Here is a 23,563-nt window from a genome sequence, read left to right as displayed (position 1 = left end):
ACTTTCAAAAAATTTAAAAATGTACAACATTTTAAGGATTAAATATATTTCAAATATTTTCAGGATTAGCTTTATTGGTCAAGTATGTTTAACACACATGGCATTAGACTTGGTAGGCTGTGCACTCTTTTTTAATGTAAAAAATATATTAATGATTTACAAAAAAATATAAACAGTACGTAAATAACTAATATTTGTATGTGGAAGGCTAATAAGTAATAGTGTAGTGGAAAATAGAACAAAGCAAAAAGTGTTATACAATGTTTTCAATGTTTAAAAAATATATAATATAAATATTATAAAATATAATATAAAAATAGGTAATAAGATAATATAAAAATTAGAACAATTTCCATTGTGGATCATTAAAGTTTGTCCAAGTCGGTCTAAGTCTAAATTGTTTGAATAGTTTTAAAATGTTTTATGGTATTTAAAATGTTTTTAATGTTAAAAATTAGTAGCATTTTTAAAATGTTTACTGTGTAAAATGTTTAACATCTTTGAAGTTCAAAATGTTAACCACTTGGTATCGGGCTGATACCACAATTTCCCGTGTAGCACACACCATAGTTTCCGGTCGCGTTGCCTTCGTAAGTCGTAGGATATTTACATCACTCTGTTCATAAAAAAGTGATCAACGGAATACCAGGTAAAAACATTCCATAAAAAACAACTAAAATTGTTTTTAATTGTATTTATTGTATCTCAAAATCTTCACATTAAACCCACCACGTCAACCGGTTTACTCAAGTTCACCAGTCGTGGGGTTTCCTTTCGCGTGCGTGACATTTAAACGCAGCACTGCGTGTTACGTAGGCATGTAAACATTTACGTAACAAATCATGGCTGCCGAGTTGACGAGGACTCTGTCAAAGGTAAAGCCAGAGAGCGACTCTTAACACATCATAATATGTAAAAGTTGGTCTGTTTTGTAACGTATTTCGCTTCTCTTTAGTACTGACTTCCAATAGTTCCATAAGGGTGTCGATAGTAGCACGCTGCTGACTCGAGCTAATAGTTGTGGGTCAAGCTAGCGTGATTAGCATGACGGCTAACTAAGACTTCTTCACCATTGTTGCACTCATTGTTATAATCTTGTGGTTTTGATGCAGTTTTGATTTAGTCTTGCAGGCAGATCGCTCGCTCATGGGGTCCCTGCCAGGGTGCGTGGAGGAGCACATCCACCAAGTCTGCCCTGCATCCTGTGCAGGCTGCCGGGGTGGGTTCCTTCCCTCCTCTGCAGTCCTACTCCGAGGAAGAGAGCATGATGAGGGAAGCAGGTGAGATGATGGACGTGCAGCAGAATGGCACACGATGTTAATTAACATTTGTGTGTTTGACAGTTAGAAAGTACGCACAGGAGCGTATCGCTCCCTTTGTGGCCAAGATGGATGAGCAATCTATGATGGATGGAGAAGTGATCAAGTCTCTCTTTGAACAGGGCGTAAGAACCTCCATGAACAATAACATGCGACTACATATGCATGGTTTTGTTAATGTGTTTGTTGTTGTTGTTGTTGTAACAGCTAATGGGCATCGAGATCGAGGCGGACTACGGCGGCACCGGCTCCACGTTCTTCTCCTCCATTTTGGTCATCGAGGAGCTGGCCAAAGTGGACGCCTCCGTGGCCGTGCTGTGCGACATCCAGAACACGCTGATCAACACGCTGTTGGCGCAGCTGGGCACCCCGGCTCAGAAGGAGAAGTACCTCAGCAGACTGTCGACCGACATGGTGAGACGCGGAGGAAAGTTCACGTCTCTTCTAGAGCGGTGTTTTCCAACCCTTTTTGAAGCCGAGGCACATTTTTCGCGTTGAAAAAATGCGGAGGCACACCACCAGCAGAAATCATTAAAAAACAAAACTCAGTTGACAGTAAAAAGTCGTTGTCGCAATTGTTGGATGTGACTTTAAAGCAGGGGTGGGCAATTAATTTTTACCGGGGGCCGCATGAGCAACCCGAGCACTGCTGGAGGGCCACATCGACAATATTTCAATTAAATTTTGCTCAATATTATTTTTAATATATACCGTTAGATAAATAATAATATAATAATAATAATAATAATTAATAATAATAGTAATACTTCAACATAGTGTGTGTAACAGCATTCCATGACTAATATAAATAAATTAACATTAATAATAAATGACAGTAAAATAAGCACACGTATGACTGAGGAGTCATAGTGTAACTTTGTGTGGTGTTTGAGTTGTCCGACTTTTTGTGTGGCCATAAACGCACCAGTGGTTTAGTGCTATGCGTGTTGGTGACAGATGACAAGTTGGTTTTGGCCTGGTTTGTACGGCAGAAAATGACTAGTTTTTCAAGATAGAATTGTTTTACTCATGTTTTTGGTGTGGTTATGTCCGAATATAAACAGTTTTGCTCAATAAAGTGATCGATATAATTCCTGTCCTCGAAGCATCTCGACAGACGTTACAATAATTGAACGGTGTTGACGAACACCGTTAGGGCCGCTTGTTGTCACTGTCACTTAGAGTTGCATTGCAAAATTACATAGAATAAATATGTTTATTTTGTTTAGAATTCAGATGGGATTTGATTTGGTGCGCGGCATATATTTGCTGCGCGCAGCGGACGCTTGAGCAGTGCGCAATTGCGCAGGCGCGCACCTTAGAGGGAACGTTGCTTGGCAGTCCATGTCTTGTGGAAAACACGGCATTCTTCATCAACTTTTCTCTTTTTAGCGTCTCGGGTGTAAACCGTGCATCACTTGTCGCTGCATGTGCACCTTCACTCGCAGGTTACACACGGACACAAGCCCATAAATAATACTTTTCAAAATAAAAGCAGCACAGTTGTATTGCGCGCACGACATAGATGTTTTTTCAACTTTATTTTGTAATTTGTGTTCACATTCACTCACAATCACGCACACGCATACGTCCACACGGAAGTAATACAAATAACGATTTTCAAAACAAAAGCAGCACCGTTGTATTGCACACTCGACATAGATACTTTTTAAAATTTATTTTGTAATTTATAATTGGCCTCACGCGGGCCGGACAGGGACGCACAAAGGGCCGGATGCGGCCCGTGGGCCGCAGAATGCCCAGGTCTGCTTTAAAGCATAACCAAGCATGCATCAATATAGCTCTTGTCTCAACATAGGTGTACTGTCACCACCTGTCACATCACACCCTGACTTATTTGGACTTTTTTGCTGTTTTTTTGTGTGTAGTGTTTTAGTTCTTGTCTTGCGCTCCTATTTTGGTGGCTTTTTCTCTCTTTTTTTGGTATTATCCTGTAGCAGTTTCATGTCCTCCTTTGAGCGCTATTTCCCGCATCTACTTTGTTTTAGCAATCAAGAATATTTCAGTTGTTTTTATCCTTCTTTGTGGGGACATTGTTGATTGCCATGTCATGTTCGGATGTACTTTGTGGACGCCGTCTTTGCTCCACAGTAAGTCTTTGCTGTCGTCCAGCATTCTGTTTTTGTTGACTTTGTAGCCAGTTCAGTTTTAGTTTTGTTCTGCATAGTGACGGAAGTGGATAATTACATATATTCATATTTAAGTGTTACTTCTTTAGTTTCGTGGTCGTATTACAAAATAGCTAGTATTCTTCCTTCTTTCTCTCTCATAGTAATGTCTAGCAGTGGAATGCAGAGAGTAGAGATAACTCAGGAAGTAGTCTAAACAATGAGGGTGGGAGCGAGGGACAGAGGGAAGAACACAGGACTTCCGGGGTTTTGGGAGATCGATTTAGACTGGGCGAGGGAACGCTTCTGTACTGGATTTGGTCTCAGGTTTGTCTTCAAAGCTTTGAGAATAAACCATAAAATACCAACTACTGCCTGGTGATGAATTAAACTTCAGCTAATGTGCCATTTAAGAATTTGGGAGTGACCAGCAGCTTAAAATCCCTGGGAGGAAGAGCTGGTCAACGCGACAATTCTTAAATGGCACATAAGCTGAAGTTTAATTCATCACCAGGCAGTAGTTGGTATTTTGTGGTTTATTCTCAAAGCTTTGAAGACAATTGTGAAACCAAATCCAGTACAGAAGTGTTCCCTCGCCCAGTCTAGATCAATCTCCCAAAACCCCGGAAGTCCTGTGTTCTTCCCTCTGTCCCTCGCTCCCACCTTCATTGTTTAAACTACTTCCTGAGTTATCTCTACTCTCTGCATTCCACTGCTAGAAGGCCGACACACATTACTATGAGAGAGAAAAAAGGAAGAATACTAGCTATTTTGTAATACGACCACGAAACTAAAGAAGTAACACTTAAATATGAATATATGTAATTATCCACTTCCGTCAATAGCCTTCCCTAAGCATCAATGCCTTTTCTTAGGGGCACTCACCTTTTCTTTATTTTCGGTTTAAGCATTAGACACCTTTTTACCTGCACCCTGCCTCCCGCTGTATCCGACATCTAAAAGCAATTAGCTACCGGCTGCCACCTACTGACATGGAAGAGTATTACACGGTTACTCTGCCGAACTCTAGACAGCACCGACACTCAACAACAACACATAATTTGCAGACTATAAATACTGGTTTGCAAAAAATATTTTTAACCCAAATATGTGAAATTGGAAAATCTCCCACGGCACACCAGACTGTATCTCACGGTTGAAAAACATTGTTCTAGAGATCGACCAATGTAGTTTTTTCAGGGCCGATACCGATTATTAGTACCGTATTTTCCTAACTATAAGGCGCACTTATAATCCAACTTTTTTACTTTAAACTCGACTGTTTACCTTATAATCCGCTGCGCCTAATGTACGGAATAATTCTGGTTTTGCTTACCAACCTCAAAGCTATTTTCTTTGGTGCATGGTGAAATGATAAGTGTGACCAGTAGATAGCAGTCAAACATAAGAGATACGTGTAGACTGCAATATGATGGCAGTCACACACAAGAGATACGTGTAGGCTGCAATATGATGGCAGTCACACATAGGAGATATGTGTAGACTTCAATATGATGGCAGTCACACACAAGAGATATGTTAAAGTACCAATGATTGTCACACACACACTAGGTGTGGCGAAATTATTCTCTGCATTTGACCCATCACCCTTGATCACCCCCTGGGAGGTGAGGGGGAGCAGTGGGCAGCAGCGGGGGCCACGCCCGGGAATAATTTTTGGTGATTTAACACCCAGTTCCAACACTTGATGCTGAGTGCCAAGCAGGGAGGTAATGGGTCCCATTTTTATAGTCTTTGGTATGACTCGGCCGGGGGACTCGGCCAGGGGTCCTGGAAAATACGGTACTCAATATCGGCAACGATAATCGGTCGATATTTGGTCTCTTTTTATGCCGCAGTGCTAACTTTCTATCGCTCACAGATTGGCAGCTTTTGCCTGTCTGAGGCCGAGTCGGGCAGCGACGCCTTCGCCCTGAAGACGCGTGCGGAAAAACACAAGGACTATTACGTCATCAACGGGTCCAAGATGTGGATCAGCAACGCGGAGCACGCCGGAGTATTCCTGGTGATGGCTAATGTGGACCCCGCAGCTGTGAGTCACGCCCCCCGCGTCGGCGATGTGGCGTTCGAGCGTCGTAACACAATCCCAGTCTCTTGGCATCGACAGGGCTACAGAGGCATCACCTGCTTCCTGGTGGACAAGGAGGCGGAGGGCCTGGAGGTCGGCAAGAAGGAGAACAAGCTGGGACTGCGCGCCTCCTCCACCTGTCCGCTCAACTTTGACAACGTCAAGGTGCGACCCGACGCCATCATTAAACGCACTAATCGTGGGACTCGTACTGAAGTGCGCACTCTGCTGGACTGCAGGTGCCGGAGAAGAACATTTTGGGCCAAGTCGGTCACGGCTACAAGTACGCCATCGGAATGCTGAACGAAGGCAGGATTGGAATTGCAGCTCAGGTATGAAGCATAATTAAGAAAGATACGAGTGTGTACCATATTTTATCTTGGTTTTTTTTTTACTTTTAAATAAGTCTCAAATGTGCCATAATGGTCTATTGCAGGGATGTCAAACTGGTTTTCATCGCAGTTATGGCTGCCATCAAAGGTTATAACAGAGAATAATGTATATATATATATATATATATATATATATATATATATATATATATATATATATATATATATATATATATATATACATTATTATTTTTGAAGGAAAAGCACTGTACTTTTCAATGAAGATAACTTTAAACTAGTCTTAACTTTAAAGAAATACACTCTATACATTGCTAATGTGGTAAATGACTTTTCTAGCTGCAAATGTCTGGTTTTTGGTGCAATATCTACATAAGTGTATAGAGGCCCATTTCCAGCAACTTTCAGTCCAGTGTTCTAATGGTACAATGTGTTTGCACATTGGCTCAGAAGGCTAATTGATGATTAGAAAACCCTTGTGCAATCATGTTCACACATCTGAAAACAGTTTAGCTCGTTACAGAAGCTACAAAACTGACCTTCCTTTGAGCAGATTGAGTTTCTGGAGCATCACATTTGTGGGGTCAATTAAACGCTCAAAATGGCCAGAAAAAGAGAACTTTCATCTGAAACTCGACAGTCTATTCTTGTTCTTAGAAATGAAGGCTATTCCACAAAATTGTTTGGGTGACCCCAAACTTTTGAACGGTAGTGTATATATATTATATATATTATATATTTTATTTTATTTTTTTTTAAAGAAAACTGTCGATTTTACAGTTAAAACTTTACATTTACAAAATTTCACTGTAAAATAGTGTTTTTTGGTTGTTGTTTTTTTTACAACATTTTACGGTAAATGGAAAAACAGTACCATTGTTTTTTAGGAGGGGGTTTCCGGAAAAAGCTGGCAGCTCCGTTGCCAGAATTTTTTTTGTTAAATTTATATTGGTTTTTACAACATTTTATTTTTAATGGAAAAACAGTACAAGTTCTTTTTTTATTCTGGCAATTTAGCTGCCATTTTTTCTACCGTAAAAACAAATTTATTCATTTACAGTAATACACCGTTCAAAACGACAACCGGAGATTTTACAGTCAAAAACTGGCGGCTCGGTCAACAGGATGGGGGGGGGGGGGGGGGGGTGTATTTAATTTTTTTATTTATTTTATTTTTATTTTTTTTACATAAATACAATCATGTGTGCTTACGGACTGTATCCCCGCAGACTGTATTGATCTATATTGATATATAAAGTATATATTGTTTTTTATGTTGATTTCATTAAAAAAAAAAAAAAAACATTTTTTTTTATTTTATTTTTTTTTTTTTATACATTTCTTGTGCGGCCCGGTACCAATCGGTCCGCGGCCCGGTGGTTGGGGACCACTGGTATAATAGACTGTATTTATATTATTCACATGTAAAAAATACCTAAGTGTTTATTGTCTATTGTGAGCGAACTGTGGTACTGAATTTCCCCCAGGGATCAATAAAGTACTTTCTATTGTATTCTATTCTATATTGCAGCCTCCTGCGATAACGTTATCAGGGTTTCAGATTGCCACTATATACTGTATGTGTCGGTGGTCAATATGATATCATCATATTTATGACATAATTATTCATTTTATTGGCAATGATGCACATATGTTCTTTAAAAAGGCTAAAAAAATGTTTATAGCTATGGGTGGGCCAGAGGTGCTATCTTGCCCATGAGAAATGAGAGTTTTCCTTCATGAAACTTCAAAAGTGAGGGTTTACGTGCCTCTTCTCTCAAACAAGGGAGAAAGATAGTTTTCTCATGTTTGGTGCCGATAAACAGACTTTAGTGACACATCTCCTATTTAGAACATCTTTAAAAAAGACACTGTGGGTATTATAAAGCGACAAACTGCGTTACAGATGTTGGGTGTGGCACAAGGCTGCTTCGACCACACGATTCCTTACACCAGACAGAGGATGCAGTTCGGGAAGCGGATCTTTGACTTCCAGGTAAACTTCCCACGCGTCTTCCTCCTCGCATTCCAAACGTGCCTTTTTTTTTTTTGGTGGTTGGGTGACTTTTGTTGTTGTTTTGCATGACAGGGTATGCAGCACCAAATCTCCCACGTGGCCACGCAGATCGAAGCCGCCAGGTTGCTGACGTACAACGCCGCTCGGCTGAAAGAAGCCGGGAGGCCTTTCATCAAGGAGGCCTGCATGGCCAAATACTTCACTGCCGAGGTCAGACCACACCTCTCGCTCTTTAGAACTCGCTTGAGCCATTGTCACACGCTCCGTTTTCTTTGTTATAACTCGTCTTTTTCAGGTGGCAACGTTGACCACGTCCAAGTGCATCGAGTGGATGGGAGGGGTGGGCTTCACCAAAGACTACCCCATTGAGAAATACTACAGAGACTGTAAAATTGGTAAGTGCATGCTAGAAACCTAGGGAAAAGGTGTCCAAAGTGTGGCTAATGGGCCCTTTTTTTTTTACTCAGCATATTCTTTTATCCATATTAAATAATGATTGATTAATCAGTAATAAAACATGAAAACAAAACTTTATTTTTGAAATGTAAATGACACATTTTATGACAAATTTATTTTACTTTTAGAATGTGCTGGAGACCAATCAAAAAATATCAGCTGTGGGCTTAAATTGACCAAATTAATAATTAATAAATAATGAAATAAGTAATGATCAATTAACATTTTATTTGTTAAAAAAAAAAAAAAAAAAGACAATTATATTCTTTTCATTGAAATATTGATTAATACTTGTTTTTTGTAATATTTGAAATACGCTGAAGACCAATAAAAGTTAAATTCAGCTGAAACTCAAAAAAGAAAAAAATTATAGTTTTTTTAATTGTACTGTATTGCTAGAAATATAAATTAATTGAGTGATTATACTTTTAAAATGTGATGAAGACCCATAAGGAAAAATCAGCTGTTGCCCAAAAATTTTAAACTTTAAAAAAAAGATTTCATCAATTGGATTTTTAGAATATAAAAAAATATATTTATTTTCATTGAACTATGATTTCAATCAATAGACTTTTTTTTTTTTTTTTACATTTAAAAATACACTGATGACCTACATTCAAATGAATACATTCAGCCGGGCTCAATAATGAAAATAAAATTGGTTGATAATTTATTGTGTTTTTGAAAAATAACATTTTATATTATGCTTATAGAAATAGTTCAATATTATTTTTATTTTACTTTATTTTATTCATACAAATATTGATTAATTAATGACTCATTTTACTTTTAAAATATGCTAAAGACCAAAACAAATCAGCTGTGGCTCAAAGAAGAAAATAAATTGGTTATTAATTTCTTGTATTTAAAAAAAAAAAAAAAAAAACTTTATTTTATTGTTATTTTAATAGTTAATTTTTTTATTATTATTATTTCAGTCATACAAATATTAATGCATTGAAGACTAATTACAGGTAATTTTACTCTTAAGATATGCTGAAGACCAAAACAAATCAGCTGTGGCTCAAAGAAGAAAACAAAATTAGTTAATAATGTCTTTTATTTTAAAAATAAGAACTTTATTTTATTATTTGAATAGTTTTTTTTAAAAATTATTATTATTTTAGTCATACAACTGTTAATCCATTAAAGACTAGTTACAGATAATTTTACTTTAAAAATATGCTTAATAAATCAGTTGTGGCTCAAAAATTAAAATAAAATTAGTTGATGATAATTGTATTTTTCTATGGATATTTTTTTTTATTTCTCCAGAAGTAGTTTATTAATGACTAATTCTATTTTTAGAATATGCTGAAGACCAATTTAAAAAAAGACTAGTTACCTGTAATTGTAATTTTAAAATATGCTGAAGACCAAAACAAATCATCTGAAAATAAATAGTAAAATGAAATAATAATACAATCAGTTAACAATTCATTATTTATCATTAATTGATTTTATTTTTGAGAATATGCCGAAATAAATGTGCTGCCAGCCGAAGATGTCCCATTGCACCACACTTTAGACACTCGTGCCCTATGCAGTGTCATCAATGGTATTATTAGACTGCTGCCACACTAAACCACTGCTGTAAATGTACAACACCCAAAACCAGTGAAGTTGGCTCGTTGTGTAAATGTTAAATAAAAACAGAATACAATGATTTGCAAATCCTTTTCAACTTATATTCAATTGAATAGACTGCAAAGACAAGATATTTAATGTTCGAACTGAGACACTTAATATTTTTTTGTGCAAATAATAATTAACTTAGAATTTAATGGCAGCAACATATTTCTAAAAAGTTGGCACAGGGGCATTTTTACCACTGTGTTACATGGCCTTTCCTTTTAACAACACTCAGTAAACATTTGGGAACTGAGGAGAACAATTTTTGAAGCTTTTCTGGTGCAATTCATTCCCATTCTTGCTTGATGTACAGCTTAAGTTGTTCAACAGTCTGTCTCCATTGTTGTATTTTAGGCTTCATAATGCGCCACACATTTTCAATGGGAGACAGGTCTGGACTACAGGCAGGCCAGTCTACTACCCGCACTCTTTTAAATGGTAAATGGTAGTACTTGTATAGCGCTTTTCTACCCCTTTTTAAGGAGCCCAAAGCGCTATGACAGTATTTCCACATTCACCCATTCACACACACATTCACACACTGATGGCGGGAGCTGCCACGCAAGGCGCTAACCGGGACCCATCAGGAGCAAGGGTGAAGTGTCTTGCCCAAGGACACAACGGACGTGACTAGGATGGTAGAAGGTGGGGATTGAACCCCAGTAACCCTCAGATTGCTGGCACGGCCACTCTCCCAACTTCGCCACGCCGTCCCCCGTTTTTTGCTATGAAGCCATGCTGTTGTAACACGTGGCTTGGCATTGTCTTGCTGAAATAAGCAGGGGTGTCCAAGATAACGTTGTTTGAATGGCAACATATGTTGCTCCAAAACGTGGATGTACCTTTCAGCATTAATGGTGCCTTCACAGATGTGTACGTAAGTTACCCATGCCCTGGGCACTAATACACCCCCATACCATCACAGATGCTGGCTTTTCAACTTTGCGCCTATAACAGTCCGGATGGTTCTTTTCCTCTTTGTTCCGGAGGACAAGACGTCCACAGTTTCCAAAAACAATTTGAAACGTGGACTCGTCAGACCACAGAACACTTTTCCAGGCTCGGCTTTTTTGCTACTTGTGCCATCTTTTTTGAAACATGTTGCAGGCATCAAATTCCAAATGAGCTAATATTTGCAAAAAGTAACAACGTTTTCCAGTTTGAACGGTAAATATCTTGTCTTTGCAGTCTATTCAGTTGAATATAAGTTGAAAAGGATTTGCAAATCATTATATTCTGTTTTTATTTACCATTTACACAACGTGCCGACTTCACTGGTTTTGGGGTTGGTACAAACTAAGCAATGTTCTGTGTCGTAGTTGTGACTATTTTGTGTCGTGGTCCTCTGCAGGAACCATCTACGAGGGCACGACAAACATCCAACTGTCCACCATGGCCAAATTTATCGACAAGGAGTTTGACAATTGAAATGACTGAGCCAGACTGTCTGATACGTTGCAGTACTACCATTCTGCCGTGTTACACTCCTCTCTTCTTAACCATCACATCTAATAAGTCTACATGGCTTTCCTAGAAATGACGCAATAATACTGTACAAAACATGGAATTATTGTTACTCACGTTTTTCCCGATAAAGGGCCTTTATTTGTTTAACTACATATAAATATGGAAATTAATATAGAATGTTTCAGTGCCTTTTGCTGTGCCCGACCTCATTAAAGGTAAGTTCCTCTTTGTTCAATTATCATACTTCCCAAGCAGTTCCTGAATTGCGTCGCTAGATGGCAGCATTTTCCCTGTTACCAGTTAAAGTTGAGCGGCCAATGGTGCTCCTGCCTCAGATAGAAACATCTTGTCGTGCCTAATTGACACATTTTGCAGGAGAGTAGACGCTACAACGGCCACTTCATTAGGTACACCTATAGGACACAACCTCTGCAGGAAACTTGATGTTAAAATGTAGTAACTAGTCAAACATACACAATGTAATTACTAAATAACCTAACAATTATATTGTGTTAGTCCTGCCAATTCAAATGTGAACATTTAAATGCATTTATGACATCATATGTTGCATGCATTTTATGCAAATATGAAACTGCATTTTAACAGTAAAATTCTGGCAACTTAGCTGCCGGATTTTACCGTAAGAACGACAACTATAGATTTTACCGTGCACTATTGTGACTAGCAAAACAGTACCACAGTTTTTTTACAGTAAAAAACTGGCAGCTCAGTTGCCAGTATTTTATGGTCAAAAAACTGTGGTACTGTTTTTTCATGTACAGTAAAATGCTGTGAAACCACAGTAAAATTCATAAAGTCGCTGCAAAATCTATATAAAATTTGACAATTTGGTGAATATCTTGCTTTGAAATCATAAGTCAAGCAGATAAAAAGTATTTATTTCTAGTTTAACAAAATTTGAATTTATGATCATATATTTTGTTACGTTATAATATTTATGTTTAAAAAAAATATGCGATTGCATCGAGTACATGTATTTTTTTATGTCAAAACTGAGAAAACTAATACATTTAGCAATAAAATATAAAGTACTTTAATGACGCATATTATTTCCAGGCTTTCCAGGGCCAAATAAAGTGATGTGACGTGCCAGATCTGGCCCCTGGGCCTTGAGTTTGACATCTGTGCACTAGCATATGAGTAGATTGTGTGCATGTAAATGAACATTATTTAATTGGAAAATGAAAAATAACTGCTAATTCCCAATAATTATGTTACTTTTCATACCGTAAATATGTTCCCTTTTGCATTCTTTTAATTTCATATACTAGAGTACATTTTAGGACCATATCTGCGGACAAAGATGAAGATTTCAAAGTAAAACGAGATGGGTTATATGTGTCTGATTTGGATATTGTTTATATTACCGAACCTTACTCATGATATTGTTGTATTCAATTACACACAAGTCGGCCAATGTTGATTTAGGGGTGTCAAACTCATTTCAGCTCGGGGGCCACATGGAGGAAAATCTATTAAAATCATGGCATTAAATATAAAAAATAAAGACAAGTTCAGATTGTTTTCTTTGTCTTACTTTGGCCAAAAATAGAACAAACACATTCTGAAAATATTACAATAAAAATATTAGAAAAAAATACCCGGCAGCGGTAAAGTTTAGATCCATGAAGGAAAGAAGAAAGTCATTGAATATTTTAAGAATGTTTAAGCATAAAAAATTGTTTTCTTTTGTATTTTTTTTTTTAAAATAAATTAACGTTTATGACAACTTTTTTCCAAAACACAATATAGAATGTGAGATACAACAGGATAATGCATACATTTATCATTGGTTTTAAAAATGCTTACAAAAAAGTGGGACCCCAAAAATGTACTTCGGGACCCCATTTTTATGACTTGATGGGGTCCCTGTGACCTCATTTTGAAAATTACTAGGATAATGCAATAATATATCATTTATTTACAAAAAAGTGGGACCCCAAAAATGTACTTCGGGACCCCATTTTTATGACTTGATGGGGTCCCTGTGACCTCATTTTGAAAATTACTAGGATAATGCAATAATATATCATTTATTTACAAAAAAGTGGGACCCCAAAAATGTACTTCGGGACCCCATTTTTATGACTTGACGGGGTCCCTGGGACCCTATTTTGAAAATTCCTAGGATAAGGCATACATTTATCATTTGTTTACAAAAAAGTGGGACCCCAAAAATTTACTGTGGGACCCCATTTTTATGACTTGACGGGGTCCCTGGGACCCCATTTTGAAAATTCCTAGGATAATGCATACATTTATCTACAAAAAAGTGGAACCCCAAAAATTTACTGCGGGACCCCATTTTTATGACTTGATGCGACCCCATTTTGAAAATTCCTAGGATAATGCATACATTTAATATTTGTTTACACAAAAGTGGTACCCCATTTGTATGGTTTGAGGACCCCATTTTGAAAATTCCTAGGATAATAATATACATTTATCATTTGTTTACAAAAAAGTGGGACCCCAAAAAATTTCTGCGGGACCCCATTTTTATGACTTGAGGACACCATTTTGACAATTCCTAGGATAATGCATATATTTATCATTTATTTACAAAAAAGTAAGACCCAAAAAATGTACCGCGGGACCCCATTTTTATGACTTGACGGGGTCCCTTTGACCCCATTTTGACAATTCCTAGGATAATGCATACGTTTTTTATTTATTTACAAAAAAGTGGGACCCCAAAAATGTACAGCCGGACCCCATTTTTATGACTTGACGGGGTCCCTTTGACCCCATTTTGACAATTCTTAGGATAATGCATACATTTATCATTTATTTACAAAAAAGTGGGACCCCAGAAATTTACTGTGGGACCCCATTTTTATGACTTGATGCGACCCCATTTTGAAAATTCCTAGGATAATGCATACATTTATCATTTATTTACCAAAAAGTGGGACCCCAAAAATTTACTGCGGGACCCCATTTTTATGACTTGGGGACCCCATTTTAAAAATTCCTAGGATAATGATATAGATTTATCATTTGTTTACAAAAAAGTGGGACCCCAAAAATTTACTCCGGGACCCCATTTTTATGACTTGATGGGGTCCCTGGGACCCCATTTTGATAATTCCTGCAATAATGCATACATTTAATATTTGTTTACAAAAAAGTGGTACCCCCATTTGTATGGCTTGAGGACCCCATTTTGAAAATTCCTAGGATAATAATATACATTTATCATTTGTTTACAAAAAAGTGGGACCCCAAAAATTTACTGCGGGACCCCATTTTTATGACTTGAGGACCCCATTTTGACAATTCCTAGGATAATGCATATATTTATCATTTATTTACAAAAAAGTAAGACCCAAAAAATGTACTGCGGGACCCCATTTTTATGACTTGACGGGGTCCCTTTGACCCCATTTTGACAATTCCTAGGATAATGCATACGTTTTTTATTTATTTACAAAAAAGTGGGACCCCAAAAATGTACTGCGGGACCCCATTTTTATGACTTGACGGGGTCCCTTTGACCCCATTTTGACAATTCCTAGGATAATGCATACATTTATCATTTATTTACAAAAAAGTGGGACCCCAGAAATTTACTGCGGGACCCCATTTTTATGACTTGATGCGACCCCATTTTGAAAATTCCTAGGATAATACATACATTATCATTTATTTACCAAAAAGTGGGACCCCAAAAAACATACTGTGAGACCCCATTTTTATGACTTGATAGGGTCCCTGGGACCCCATTTTGAAAATTCATAGAATAATGCATACATTTATCATTTGTTTACAAAAAAGTGGGACCCCATTTTGAACATTCCTAGGATAATAATATACATTTATCATTTGTTTTATAAAAAAGTGGGACCCCAAAAATGTACTGTGGGACCCCATTTTTATGACTTGATAGGGTCCCTGAGACCCGGTTTTGAAAATTCCTAGCGACAACACTGATTGGTTCGTGCAAAAAAGGCAGCAGGCAGCTGTGGCCTGCGGGCCGGTTCTAATACTAATCAAATATCATCCATAGATAATTCATTGTGGCCCGCGGGCCCTGACTTGGACACCTAAGGAATATCCATATTGTATTTTCAGCTAGCAGAAGTCAAATATTTCAGCACATTTGGCTTTGTGTTCCCTTTTTAGACTAATTATTTAATGAACTGGCAGGTGATTGTGGAAGTGGAAAAAACAGAATGAATGTGCTCCTCTTTCAATCTAATTGGATGATAAGTGTCCATGACAAACTCCCCCCCTTCACCCCCCTTACCAGTTCCATCCAATCCCACGTGATCATCTCTCTGTCCAATCACAAGGACAAGAGAGGCTTTTTTTAAACCAGGATGTCATCTTTTATGTCATCATTGTGTCTGTGGAGGCTCAAGCAAGTTCACCTCCCTCTCATCACAGGATACTTCTGGAACTTTTTTTTAATGTATTTTGATGTTGCTGCATGTTGGTTGTCTGCGGTTGTATGTATGGTGATCCTGCAGGTGTTGGAACTAAGCGCTGATGGCAGGTGCACAAGAGAGCCGCCAGTCCCCTAAGGACGCCATCAAGTTCTCCATCAAGAACCTGCTCAGCATGGAGGACCACAAGAGCCCAGGCTGCAGGCCCAAAATCTCCCTGCAGGGCGGCCCGTCCAAGGGGCTTCTGGAGGGAAGCTTCTTCTCCCGGCTCGCCGACTTGTCTCTGCCGGGCTTGGAGCTCCTGCCCCCGCCGCGGCTCGGCCTGTCCGCGGCCCCCTGGTGGTACCCGTACAGCCTCGGTGCTCACCTCAAAGCTGCAGGTAAAACTTGTTTTTCTCTCGTAACTCTTCCAATTATCCATTGCTTTTTGCACATTTTAGTTAGTTTTTCCCCCCCACTTTTGTTGTTTTATAGTGGACACGGTGCTATTGTTTTTAACTGAACAACTCTGTAAATGTTGTTTATCATCATCACCATCAACATAATTATAAAAACAAAAACATGTTAAATAAAGTACAGTTAAAACACAAAAGGATTAAAAACAAAACACGAAAATACAATTAAATAAAAAATCAGGCTTATCCAAAACATCTTAAATTATCCCAATAAAGAACATTTTCAGGGCTTTTTTATTTGTAACCTTTTTCTTTTTTCCCCTTTTTTTTAATTGACATCCAGCATCAGACATTCCTATCTATTACGTCATATTTACATACATCATATATCTGTTGTCTGCCCTAAATGTCAAAATATGTTTTGTTTATATCCCAACGATGCCCCCCCCCCCCAAAAAAAAGAAAGAAACAGCAGGAAAATAAAATAACAATAATATTTCCAAATAAAACAATTAAATAAAGAAAAAATAATACATTATTAATAATTATAATCAGAAATAAAAGAATATAAACAGATAAATAATAATTTTAAAAATATATATATATATATAGACATATTGGTAGTAATCCTTTTTTTTTTTTTTATGTTTTGAACAGTACAATCACTAATTGTGATAGTGATTTTAGCCATTTTCCAAGATTGTATTAATCATTTGAAGTCATCAATCCAATAGGATGATTTTTAGGTTTCACGTTAATCAAAAATTAGCTTGCAACATAATTATACGAATAATCATTTTTGGGTCGTTACCCTTCATGAATACAGCAAATTAAATATCACATGAATGCATAAAAATATCCGTTTATATGCAAAATAATCCACGTTGCACATTTTAACATTGGTATTGTGCATCGTTTGAAACAAAGTTAAAGGAAACAATGACTTCCTATACACACTAAAAAAAATGCTGGGTTATTTTTGATAACCCAATTTATGAGTTGCTAGTGTTGGGTTAAATTTTGGAGTTATTTTTATGAATAGCAATCCATTTTTTGGGGCCATATTCTAAGTCAATTTCTGAGTTTCAAATTATGAACCATTTTCGGGTTGTTTTTTAACGAGTAACGCATTTTGGGTAAAAGGCTTTTTTTAAATTAAAAAGTAACTTTTTTTTTGAAGGGAATTTTATTATGGATTAATCTCATTAAACAATATTTACAATCAACCAACATTGAGTTACATAACTTAACTTTTGAGTTAAATAATTCAAGCCAACAGTTTGGTGGGGAATAACCCAACCTTAAGTTATCTTAACTCAACTTTTTGGTTAAATGATTCAACGCAAAAGTTGGGTTGAAAAAATTAACCCAAAATGTTGAGTTAAAATAACTCAAATAAGGGGTTTCGTCCTTTTCTGAACCAGCAGTTGGGTTTAAATTGGGTTAATTTTTAACCCAACATTTTTTAGTGTGTACCTTGTCTATAAATTGCATGTTTTACATTTAACACGTTGCACGCATCATTTTAGAGTATACCTAACAATCTAAATGAAATAGAACAATAAAATCGCAACTATCTTTATTTGACAAATTAACTTTAAATATGGGGAAATCTCATTCTGAATATGAATTGTGTGTCTTTTTACATATTTGATAACCGTTTGTATAATTCCATATGGCAGTCCTTCTCAAATAGCACACACACACCCACAAACACACATACACACACACACACACACACACACACACACACACACACACACATCCTTTATCAGTATCACTTTAAATTGTGCTCATTGCAGCCATTAATCCTGACTTCCTTATTTAGATTTTTTTAAATCTGCACTAATTATTTTATTCGTTTTTGTTTTGTAATGTGTTTTATATAGTTATGTTGATGATCAATTTGAATTTATTACGATTTATTGAGTTTATTTACTTGTATTTTTTCAGTATCAAACGGTTCAAGTCGGTCCAAAAATGTTTAGGGTTTAAAAAAAAAAATGTATTTAAAATTTGGGACAAATTAATGCACTTTAAATCTTTTCTGTTACAGCCTTTAAATTTTTTTTTTTAATTATTAGATTTTGTAAGTTGATCTATATTTCTTTCTTGTTTATAAGGATGCAATGGTATGCAGAGGTGTACTTTTTGTACAATTTTATAGACAAATACAGTATTTATAGTTGGCGGAGAGTGGATGAGGGCACAAAATGACTTTTTCTACCAGGGTGGTAAGTAATTGAGAAGCCCTGACATGGCAAAATGAAAAGATGTATAAATATATCACTTTTTTTCCAACTTGTGGCCCCACTTTGCGTGACAAAGCGTATGTAAAATGTCAGTTAATCTATGACAGGGTGCCTCATATGTAATTTACAGCACACATATTCCCAGTGCCTTCCTGCTCTGTCACTGTCAATATTATAATAGCAGAATTTCTATTGTAATTGTCACAGCCTTAATGCACTATAAGAGTGATTTTCAAACTGTTGTAAGTGTACCACTATTGGTACAAGGGCTCCATCCAGTGGTATTTCAAGGAAGTCACTGTTGATGATGTTTGTGCATTGTGTGTAATGTGACAGTGGTAAAAAAAAAAAATAGTCAATGAATACTTAGGCTTACTATGCTACTGTATTTTAATGTTGGTCATTATGGTGGTACTTGGAGAGCCAAGTGTTTTCTGAGGTGGTACTTGGTGAAAAAAGTGCACAATACCGATCATTGGCTGTAAAAAAAATGTACTATTACTGTAGTTTACATGTAAATACTGTTATCAAATTTTACTGTAACGTTACAACAAATGGTTATAAAAATGGCAGTAACCTTATATTTCTTAGCTTTTAACTTTACATGAATAAATGTTAGGGTTGTGACTCTTGAGGTATCTAACGGTTCGATCCGATTACGTATCCGGGGGTGGCGATTCGATTCAGAATCGATTCAAACCAATTCTCGCAATGTATTATTTGGTCAAATAATTATCATGAAACTTTTTCAAAGCAGTTGACAGGTTAGAAAACCTTCTGGTTGCATGGAGATCACCTAAAAACATATTTTTACCAATTGGTTCTCGTTTTAAAAATTGTTATTAAAAAAATATTTTAAAAATACTTGTTCTTCTTTTTTTAATACATTTTTGAAAATTATGAAACGTACTTTTACAAATTGGTTCTTACTAAAAAAATACATTTAAAATACATGTTTTCTTCTTTTTTTAAATAATTTTTTTAAAATTATGAAACATATTTTTACAAATTGATTCTTATTAAAACTATTTATAAAAACATATTTAAATATACTATTTTTTAAATACATTTGTGAAAATAATAAAACGTATTTTTACAAATTGATTGTTATTAAAAAAAATTAAAATATTTTTAAATACTTTTTTTCCTTTTTTTTTACTACATTTTTGAAAATTAAGAAACATATTTTTACAAATTGATTCTTGTAAACAAAACGTTTTTAAATTATTGGAAAAAAAATGTTTTTTGTTATTTTTAATCAATTTTTGAAAATCATGAAACATATTTTTACAAATTGATTCTTATTTAAAAAACTTTTTTTATAATTATTTAAAAATACTTTTTTTCTATTTTTTTTTCATCAATTTGTGAAAATTATGAAACGTATTTTTACAAATTGATTCTTGTTAAAAAAAATAAAATTACAAAATATTTAAAAAAAATAATTTTTCCTCCTTTTTTTAATCCATTTTTTAAAATTACGAATTGCTTTACAATCAGGATGAATAACTATCGCGATTGGGATGTAAACGATTTTTTTGTGCATCCCTGTTACTGTGAAAGTAATACAAATATTAGGCGGTAATTTACTTTAAATTTACAATACATGTGGTTTAATTATGTCAAATTTGTTATTTTTTCAGCCCAAAAAAAGTACAAAATACATGTGAAAATAATCAAACGTATTTTTACAAATTGATTGTTATTTTAAAAATATATTTTTTTAAATATTTAAAAATACTTTTTTTCTTTTTTTTTTTAATAAAGGTTTTAAAATTATGAAACGTATTTTTACAAATTGATTCTTAGTGAAAAAAATTTTTTAAAAAATATTTTAAAAAATACTTTTCTTTTTTTAAAATCAATTTTTGAAAATTATAAAATGTATTTTTACAAATTGATTCTTATTAAAAAATTAAAATATTTTTAAATACTTTTTTTCCTTTTTTTACTACATTTTTGAAAATTAAGAAACATATTTTTACAAATTGATTCTTGTAAACAAAACGTTTTTAAATTATTGGAAAAAAAATGTTTTTTGTTATTTTTAATCAATTTTTGAAAATCATGAAACATATTTTTACAAATTGATTCTTATTTAAAAAACTTTTCTTATAATTATTTAAAATACTTTTTTTCTATTTTTTTTCATCAATTTGTGAAAATTATGAAACGTATTTTTACAAATTGATTCTTGTTAAAAAAAAAAAATTACAAAATATTTAAAAATAATAATTTTTCCTCCTTTTTTTAATCCATTTTTAAAAATTACGAATTGCTTTACAATCAGGATGAATAACTATCGCGATTGGGATGTAAACGATTTTTTTGTGCATCCCTGTTACTGTGAAAGTAATACAAATATTAGGCGGTAATTTACTTTAAATTTACAATACATGTGGTTTAATTATGTCAAATGTGTTATTTTTTCAGCCCAAAAAAAGTACAAAATACATGTTTGAGTAAAATGGTAAAACAAATGACTGCAAATTTTGATGGGGGTTTGGGGGGGGGGGTAGCTGTATGTAAACATAGTGTGTTTAAATGTAGTTTTGCATGATGTTTGGAGGTATGAAAGCAACTTTTATTTCATTTTTGACTATCTTGCAGGCTCAGACAAAGAACAATTGCTGCTGCACGAGAGGCGCACCCCTGACCCCCCCAAGAGTGACCCCAAAGAAGAAAGTGCAGAAGACGACGAAAGCGACCTCGACGAAGCCAAGACGAAGGACCCAGAGGACGACTGGACGAGGAAGCCTCATGACGACGATGGCGGCGACCCCTTGGACTCTGCGGACAAGAAGCCGTGCAGGAAGAAGAAGACCCGCACCGTGTTCTCCAGGAGTCAGGTGTTCCAGCTGGAATCCACCTTCGACATCAAGCGCTACCTGAGCAGCTCGGAGAGGGCCGGCCTGGCCTCCTCGCTGCGCCTGACCGAGACCCAGGTCAAGATCTGGTTCCAGAACCGCAGGAACAAGTGGAAGAGGCAGCTGGCCGCAGAGCTGGAGGCGGCCAACCTGAGCCACGCCGCGGCGCAGAGGATTGTGCGGGTGCCGGTGCTGTACCACGACAACGGAGCACCGGAGAGCGGCGGAAGTCCGGCTGCAGGCTCCCCGGAAGCCAAACGTCTTTTTGGCCTTTTCCCACCACATGTACTATCCACATCCGGTCCCTCTACTGAGGCCTGTGTAACACTTTATATATTATCCTTTAATGTGCTCTTCCGTGAATGTTTTTTGGTTTTTTTTGGTATTTGTCATGAAATGCTCCAAAGTACTTGAATATATTTTCATGTGCAAAATTGTACATAATGTATTTTTCAGACTCTTGTGCTTGTGTTATGTCACACTGTGGGATTTCATATTTTGATATTTCTTATATGGTGCAATACAACCATATTGACGTTATATAGGTCACAACCCAAAATTGATGTATATGCTTTGTAACACAATGGACAATCAGTCACCATCATTGTAAATTAAACCAACTATGAAGCCAAAAAAAAAAGATAGCGTTTCCCTTATATTGTTTCTGAAATAGACCTTATGTTGTCCCAAGTAAAATTGCTCCAAAAAAATTCTGGAAAAAATGCATTATTGATAAAGTTTTTTGTTATTAAAGATTTTTAAATATAATTTATTACTAAAATTATCATATGATGTATTATTACTATTAAACTGATCTGTTTAATGTATCGTATATGCATTATATATTATTTATATTATATATTATTATTAAATATATATATATATATATTAGGGCTGTAACAACTAATCGATTGAATCGATTAAAATCGATTATAAAAATAGTTGGCGATTTATTTAGTCATCGACTCATTGGATCTATGCTATGCGCATGCGCAGAGGCAATTTTTATTTATTTTATTTTTTATTTTTTTATGAACCTTTATAAACTGCAACATGTACAAACAGCTGAGAAACAATAATCAAAATAAGTATGGTGCCAGTATGCTGTTTTTTTCCAATAAAATACTGGAAAGGATAGAAATGTAGTTTGTCTCTATTATCCGATTAGTAATCTATTAATCGAAGTAATAATCGACAGATTAATCGATTTAATCGTTAGTTGCAGCCCTAATATATATATATATATATATATATATATATATATATATATATATATATATATATATATATATATATATATATATATATATATATATAAAATTATTTTTTTATATATATATTATTAATAAATCCAACAAAATAATACACAACAATACCATAATATTGAAATTCCAATTCCAAAATAGGGCTGCAACAACTAATTGATTAAAATCGATTATAAAAATAGTTGGCGATTAATTTAGTCATCGATTCGTTGGATCTATGCTATGCGCATGCGCAGAGGCAATTTTTATTTTTTCATTTATTTTATTTTTTATTTTTTTATAAACCTTTATTTATAAACTGCAACATGTACAAACAGCTGAGAAACAATAATCAAAATAAGTATGGTGCCAGTATGCTGTTTTTTCCCAATAAAATACTGGAAAGGATAAAAATGTAGTTTGTCTCTATTATCCGATTATTAATCGATTAATCGAAGTAATAATCGACAGATTAATCTATTATCGAATTAATCGTTAGTTGCAGCCCTAATATATATATATATATATATATATATATATATATATATATATATATATATATATATATATATATATATATATATATATATATATATATATATAATTATTTTTTTTTTTTATATATATATTATTAATAAATCCAACAAAATAATACACAACAATACCATAATATTGAAATTCCAATTCCAAAATAGGGCTGCAACAACTAATCGATTAAAATCGATTATAAAAATAGTTGACGATTAATTTAGACATTGATTCATTGGATCTATGCTATGCGCATGTGCAGAGGCAATTTTTTATTTTTATTTTTTTTAATTATTATTTTTTTAATATAAACATTTATTTATAAACTGCAACATGTACAAACAGCTGATAAACAATAATCAAAATAAGTATGGTGCCAGTATGCTGTTTTTTCCCCCCAATAAAATAC

General features: G+C 35.0%; 2 protein-coding genes across 2 annotated transcripts; both read left to right on the top strand.

The window, feature by feature from the left end:
• The first annotated feature begins 771 nt into the window (after nucleotides 1–771).
• acadsb (acyl-CoA dehydrogenase short/branched chain) lies at nucleotides 772–13,164 on the top strand. Its single transcript, XM_062054805.1, has 11 exons — nucleotides 772–875; nucleotides 1,124–1,280; nucleotides 1,344–1,444; nucleotides 1,527–1,733; nucleotides 5,331–5,501; nucleotides 5,577–5,702; nucleotides 5,777–5,869; nucleotides 7,794–7,883; nucleotides 7,977–8,114; nucleotides 8,200–8,299; nucleotides 11,344–13,164. Exons 1-11 carry the CDS (start codon nucleotides 843–845, stop codon nucleotides 11,418–11,420), a joined length of 1,293 nt encoding a protein of 430 aa, XP_061910789.1. The 5' UTR covers nucleotides 772–842; the 3' UTR covers nucleotides 11,421–13,164.
• A 1,978-nt stretch (nucleotides 13,165–15,142) lies between these two features.
• On the top strand, nucleotides 15,143–22,138 carry hmx3b (H6 family homeobox 3b). The gene is given in 3 exon segments (XM_062054804.1): nucleotides 15,143–16,248; nucleotides 21,126–21,646; nucleotides 21,648–22,138. Coding segments are annotated over 3 exon segments (858 nt in total). The 5' UTR covers nucleotides 15,143–15,971; the 3' UTR covers nucleotides 21,708–22,138.
• The last annotated feature ends 1,425 nt before the right edge of the window (nucleotides 22,139–23,563 follow it).

This window comes from Entelurus aequoreus, linkage group LG08 (genome assembly GCF_033978785.1).
Source record: "Entelurus aequoreus isolate RoL-2023_Sb linkage group LG08, RoL_Eaeq_v1.1, whole genome shotgun sequence".
Lineage (NCBI taxonomy): Eukaryota > Metazoa > Chordata > Actinopteri > Syngnathiformes > Syngnathidae > Entelurus > Entelurus aequoreus.
Note: the sequence above shows the minus strand (reverse complement) of the source record. Positions and strands in the feature narration are given on the sequence as shown.

Bases quoted from the DNA above. Each gene is read 5' to 3' on its own strand.
- acadsb (XM_062054805.1), top strand. From the start codon at position 843: ATGGCTGCCGAGTTGACGAGGACTCTGTCAAAG. The intron at 5,502-5,576 runs GTGAGTCACGCC...TGGCATCGACAG, and splicing joins CTAATGTGGACCCCGCAGCT to GGCTACAGAGGCATCACCTG. The intron at 8,115-8,199 runs GTCAGACCACAC...CGTCTTTTTCAG, and splicing joins CCAAATACTTCACTGCCGAG to GTGGCAACGTTGACCACGTC.